This window comes from Indicator indicator, chromosome 30 (assembly GCF_027791375.1).
Source record: "Indicator indicator isolate 239-I01 chromosome 30, UM_Iind_1.1, whole genome shotgun sequence".
Taxonomy (NCBI): domain Eukaryota; kingdom Metazoa; phylum Chordata; class Aves; order Piciformes; family Indicatoridae; genus Indicator; species Indicator indicator.
Window position 1 is genome coordinate 5,878,053 of NC_072039.1, and position 6,252 is coordinate 5,884,304.

The window sequence follows — 6,252 nt, forward strand, 5'->3', positions numbered from 1 at the left end:
GGCTCAGAGCAGCCCCTCTATGTCACTGCTCCGTTGTTGCCCGCTTCAGACCCTGCTGGGACATGACTGGGACACGGGTGCTCTGCAAACTCCTGGGGTATCTGTCCCCAGCACTCACGTTTGCCGTCCCCAGTGCAGAGGGTCCGAAACCCCCCATGATGGTTGTGTCTGCTGTCACGCTCCCCCCCCGAACTCCTGTGCTGACTGTCCCTGGTGCTGTGGGTTTCAGCTTCCCCCGAAGAGGCTGTACCACTCATCCGTGGGGTGTCAGGGCCGCAGCAGCCCCCGGTGCGGGGAGGCGGAGCCCGGCGGGGAGGCGGTGGCTGTGCCCGGCCCCCGGCTCCGGGCGCGGGGCGGTGTCAGGCGTTTTCCACCGCCCCGTCCTCCCCCCTCCCCGGGCGGAGCCGGGACACGGAGCGCGGAGGAGGCGAGCGGGCCGGCCACGGCGGAGGAGGCGAGCGGGCCGGCGGCGGGATGCCGGGCTACGACTACAAGCTGCTGGAGCGGCCGCGGCGGCGGGTGCTGTGCCCGCTGTGCGGGAAGCCCATGCGGGAGCCCGTCCGTGTCTCCACCTGCGGACATCGCTTCTGCGACACTTGCCTGCAGGAGTTCCTGAGGTGAGTCCCGCCGAGACTGCACTACCCCCCACCGGGACTCCACGCCGCGTACCCTTCCTCCATAGAGCGCGCCCCAGTCACAGCCCCCCACCTCCATCCCGATCTGGGGTTTAGCAAATCGGGGGGCAGAGGGTGCCACCCACCTCCACCTCTACCGGTCCTGGACGTCGCTGCTGGATGCGGGGCTTCCCGAGGAGGGCTGCGGGGTGCGCTGAGACGGAGCGTACGGAGGGCTGCGGGGAGAGGTGCGTGGATGACAGGGGCGAGGAGTGCCTCGGGCCGGAGAGAGCATGCGGGGTGCCCCGGGGGTTCCCCAGGCAGGGGACAGGGTGCCTCGGGGGTGGCCCGGGCCGGGAAGAGGGTGCGGGGCTCGCCCAGCCCCTGACAGCCGCCTTACGGGGTGCAGCGGCCCGTGGCCCCTCTCGGTGAGGAGGAGGAAGAGGAGAGCCGACTGAAGCCCGGAGCGGCGAGTTTCAAGCGCTTGCAAAGATTTGTGTTTAACTCGTTCCTGCCCCGGCCCGGTCGGGCGAAACGACCTCAGGTGCGGGGAAGTTGATGGTGCCACCCTCGGGCCCTCGGGTGAGCGCTACCCGGAGGTGTTGTGCGCTCTGGGAGCAAGGGGACGCGGATTCTTCCCACCCCGCTGCGGGTTGGCAGCACCGGCACAAGTACCGGCAGCGTACCGGGGCCACGGGAGTCCCACGGTGGCACCGAGGGGGAATGTCGGTGCTTCCCGGGCCGGGCGTGCGGCAGTGGGAAGCGTCACCCCGGGGCCCCGGTTTCCGCTGCGGCCTCCGGCTGCACCTCGCCCCTTTGAAGCGACCTTTGCCCGGGCCGAGGACCCGCGGGCACGGGCCGGTTTCTACGAAACCAGGCGTTCCCCGGGGCCCGTGCCAGGCTGCGCCTCCTCTCCTCTCTCCTCCCGCACCCGCCCAGAGGGTACTTCGGGGAGAGGGTAGTACCGGGGAGGCCAAACACCGGGGACCCCACTGAGCCCCTCCATTTGCACCGGATCAGGTTTGGGGAATCTGACGGGCGGAGCCGTTCAGGCAGATCAACCCTGCCAGGGTGGGTACTGGGGAGTGCTGGGGGTCTCCTGCCCGTCACCTCGCAGCGCCCCGCACACCGTGAAGGTCAGAGGCAAGGACGGTGCCCCCCAGGCGCTGCCTCAGCACATTCCCTGCCTGCCCGAGCGTGAGGAATGGGGAAGCTTTGTCGAGGATTAGGCTGTGGCTTCGGGTCACCCTCCCATTTCCCTGCCAGCTCCAGCACCCCGACATCGTGCACGGGGTGCAAGCAAGGCCAGCTGCACTCAGAAAGATGAAGGCTGCTGCCAACTGTGGGGTGATGCCAACCACAGGGCAATGCCAGCCGTGGGCTCCCCGGAAAGGGCTGGGTGCCCGGGAGCAGCTTATCTCGGTGGGTGCCTGGTGACTCCCACGGAAACACCCACTGCAAACACACCGGGCACGTGGCAGGGCGGGACGCGGCTGTGCCCTGTGGGGCTCACACCCCACAGCACAGGGCTGGTATTCCTGGTGGGTCCCTTGGCCCCCCAGAACAGGGATAAAGGCTGCGGGGGATGTCACCAAGCTGTGCCCAGTTGTCCCAGGCCAGCAAGTGCCAGGTGGCACTGTTTGCTCTGATGTGCCATCTCACATCCACTTGGCAGCCCCGGTTGAGGCTGTGCCAGTACCTGCCAAGGGCATGCAGTGATTAGACATGCAGGGGCTGCACAAGCAGGGTGACCTGGCTGCTTTGTCCAGAACCATCCTGGGGACACCAGAGTCCCAGTGTCCCTCCTGTGTGTCCCTGCGGGAAGCACCCATGGCCCCACTGTGTGTTAGGGATGGCATGGGGGCCCCACTCTCATCTGTCCATGAGCATTGTCATGGGGGGCAGAGGCGACAGTGGCTCCTGGCCAGCTGTGTCCCAGACCAGACTGTTTGTTTGTGTCTGTCTCCATCCCTTCACCCTGACCTGCAGAGGGGCAGCGTGAGCTATTCCTATCTTGAGGACAGCTCTCAGGAGGAGCACCCAGTGTTGGGGGCCCAGTAGAATGGGGACCCTCCCATGGTGGCTGCCTGTCCCCCCTCCCGGCTAACCACAGTGGCTGGCGGAGCCGTTTCCTGTTGAGTGGAAGACCCAGGGCCATGCATCCGGACTGCACATCTGGCACCCAGCTGTTGCCCACCCCCCCCTACCACTGGGCCCCAGCACCTGGGGCTGTGGGCACCCATGTCTTAATCCCAGGGGGCCAGGGCAGGTGAGGAGGCTGCCAGGGCTCCAGATGGTGCCATGCTCCAAGCCACTGGCCCAGGCCCCTGGGGACCATAGCTGCCATGCCAGGCTCGGGGCAGGGGGGGCCTGCCTAGGGGGGTGTCTGGGGGTGGAATTTCCCAGCTCAGACAGATGGAACAGGATTAGAGCAGCAGCTCCCCAAGGGCTGCGGCTGGCTTGAGCGGCAGAGGGTCAGTGCTGATGTCCTGGGGTGGGATAGCCAGGACCATGTGGGCCATGGTGTCTGTGTCACCAGGGCTGTGCTGTTCCCTAGCCTTGAGTGATCCTGGGCCCTCTGTGTCTTACAGTGAAGGTGTCTTCAAGTGTCCTGAGGATCAGCTGCCCCTGGACTATGCCAAGGTGAGCCCAACACGTGGTACCCAGCTGGGGGAGAATATCCTCATCACCTGTGCCCCCTGCCAAGGGGCTGGCACAGCCACCTGGCACAGCTGTGACAGCCTGGCACAGCCGCCTGAGCAGAAGCAAGGGCCCTTTGTGCTGTGGGGCCAGGGAACGGAAACCCACTCCCGACAAAAGGCATTTGTTCGTGTGCCCGCGAGGGGGATCCGGCCCCGGGCAACATGCCCATGGCTCCTGGCCAGGCTGGGGTGGGGGGTTCATATGCCTTCACAGCCTGGCACGGGATGCTGATGCCCTAGTGCTGCCTCCCCAGATCTACCCTGATCCGGAGCTGGAGGCACAGGTGCTGAGCTTGGCCATCCGCTGCATCCACAGCGAGGAGGGCTGTCGCTGGAGCGGGCTCATCAAACACCTCCAGGTAGGGTCTGGCTGGAGGCGGGGGTGAGGGCAAGTCTGTGCCCTGAAGACCCCTCACACACACACCCCCCCCATTCCTGTGCCACTCAGGCCCATCTTGGCACCTGTGGCTTCAACGTCATCCCCTGCCCCAACCGGTGCAGCACCAAGCTGAGCCGTCGTGACCTGCCCGAGCACGTCCAGCACAGCTGCCCCAAGCGCAGGGTCAAGTGCGAGTTCTGCGCCACTGACTTCACTGGGGAGGCCTTTGAGGTGGGCAACAGCATGGGGACACTGCTGGGGGGTGTGGCTGTGGTGGGGTACTGTAGGGGGGACAGCTGGTAGGGATGTCATGGGTGGGGCAAGGCCTGCCTGGGGGTATCATGGAGGGTACAGCCAGGTTTGGGGCGGGGGGGGGGCAATGTGGGGATCTAGGCACTGCAGGGCACCATGAAGGCACAGCTTGGACATGGGACAGAGCCTGGATGGGGGACACCATCAGGGTGTAGCCAGGCTGCCGATTAAATGAGGAATCCAGTGTGGCCATGGGCAACCCAGATGCAGGGCACCATGGCAGGCACAATCAGTCTGTGGGGATAGTGCATGGCGCTATAGTGGGGAGCCTGACCTGGGATGGGGACAGAGTCTGGGTGCCAGATGTGCTGGGAGGCACAGCCTGGCCGTGGGAGGGTACCATGTGACCCCATCCCTTGGCAAGGCTGGCTGGTGAGGGTAACCAGAGGGTGACGATGCCACCACCATCCCCAGGGCCACCAGGGCACGTGTCCCCAGGAGAGTGTGTACTGTGAGAACAAGTGTGGGGCCCGCATGATGCGGCGCCTGCTGTCCCAGCACAGTCTGGCTGAATGCCCCAAGCGCACCCAGCCCTGCACCTACTGCGCCAAGGAGTTCGTCTTCGACACCATCCAGGTGAGATGGGGGCCTGTAAAGACCCTGTCCCCACCGGCTCGTGGCCACAGCTGACAGCCACTCTCCATCCCCAGAACCACCAGTACCAGTGTCCTCGGTACCCCGTGCCCTGCCCCAACCAGTGTGGGACGCCTAACATTGCCAGGGAGGATGTGCCCACCCACCTCAGGGAGAGCTGCAACAGTGCCATGCTGCTATGCCCCTTCAAGGAAGCTGGCTGCAAGCACCGGGTGAGTGTGTCCCCATCCTCATGCTGGCATTCCCATGCTTATCCTATGCTGGCATCTTTGTGCTGTTCTCACCATGGCAAACCTATGCCCCTCAGCAGCCCCACGCCTCTGCTGTCCTGATGTGTCCCATCTCCTGTGGTGTCCTTTTGCTCTATCCCATCCATGTGCTCTTTGAAGTTCTTATCCTTGTCCTGCCTCATCCCTGTGCCGCTTTGCCACCTAAGTGTCCCCGTGCTATTCCAAACAGATGTCTTTGTGCCACCCCTGTGTCCCCACAGCACCCCGTCCCATCTTGCTCCAGTATCCCCATGCTCCAATGACATCTCTGTGATATCCCAACGGCATCATTCTCTTGTCCTGTGCCACTCTGTGTCCCCATGCTGTCCTGTGCCACTGGCACCCCCTCTGCTAACAGCTCCGTTGTCCCCACAGTGCCCCAAGCTGGCTATGGGCAGGCACCTGGAGGAGAGCACCAAGGTGCACCTGGGCATGGTGTGTGCCCTGGTGAGCCGGCAGCGGCAGGAGATCCTGGAGCTGCGGCGGGACGTGGAGGAGCTGTCGGTGAGCAGTGATGGGATCCTCATCTGGAAGATCGCCGACTACAGCCGCAAGCTGCAGGAGGCCAAAGCCCGCAGCAACTACGAGTTCTTCAGCCCTCCTTTCTACACCCACAAGTATGGCTACAAGCTCCAGGTCTCAGCTTTCCTCAACGGCAACGGCAGTGGGGAGAGCAGCCACCTGTCTGTCTACATCCGAGTGCTGCCAGGCGAGTACGACAACCTGCTGGAGTGGCCCTTCTCCTACCGAGTCACCTTCTCCCTGCTGGATCAGAGCGACCCTTCGCTCTCCAAGCCCCAGCACATCACTGAGACCTTCCACCCTGATCCCAACTGGAAAAACTTCCAGAAGCCGGGAGCCTCGCGAAGCTCCCTGGATGAGAGCACCCTCGGCTTTGGCTACCCCAAGTTCATCTCCCACGAGGACATCAAAAAGAGGAACTACGTGCGGGACAACGCCATCTTCATCAAAGCCTCGGTGGAGATCCCCCAGAAGATCCTGGCCTGAGCCCTGGTGCCCCTTGGGGGACAGGACATGAGCTGGGCATCCACCCAGGGGTGCCCCAGGTGGTGCTGAGCCCCTGCCCACAGCCAGTGCCTGTGGTTTGGAGATGCTGCTGTGGCTGCAGCCAGCGGCTCTCAGGTGGGCAGGGGATGGGGCTGCTCCCCCACTCCCCTCCTGGTTCCTGGACTCTGCTGCAGCTCCAGCTGCCTCCCAGGGCAGCCCCTTCTCAGGTGCCTGGGGTGCCAGGGGGCTGGGCCCCCCCCCAAACCCCTCACTGGGGTGCATGGCAGCCCCACCAGCCTCGCTGGGGGCCCTGCTGGACCCCACTGCCCAGAGCCATATTTTGTAAGCTGGTGCCCCCCGGGTGCAGGGTTCTT

At 64.7% G+C, this 6,252-nt stretch overlaps 1 protein-coding gene across 1 annotated transcript; it reads left to right on the top strand.

The window, feature by feature from the left end:
• Positions 1-474: 474 nt before the first annotated feature.
• On the top strand, positions 475-5,904 carry TRAF4 (TNF receptor associated factor 4). Its single transcript, XM_054394299.1, has 7 exons — positions 475-617; positions 3,206-3,257; positions 3,571-3,675; positions 3,765-3,926; positions 4,422-4,583; positions 4,658-4,813; positions 5,246-5,904. The coding sequence occupies exons 1-7, from the start codon at positions 475-477 to the stop codon at positions 5,876-5,878; spliced, it is 1,413 nt and encodes a 470-aa protein (XP_054250274.1). The 3' UTR covers positions 5,879-5,904.
• Positions 5,905-6,252: the final 348 nt, after the last annotated feature.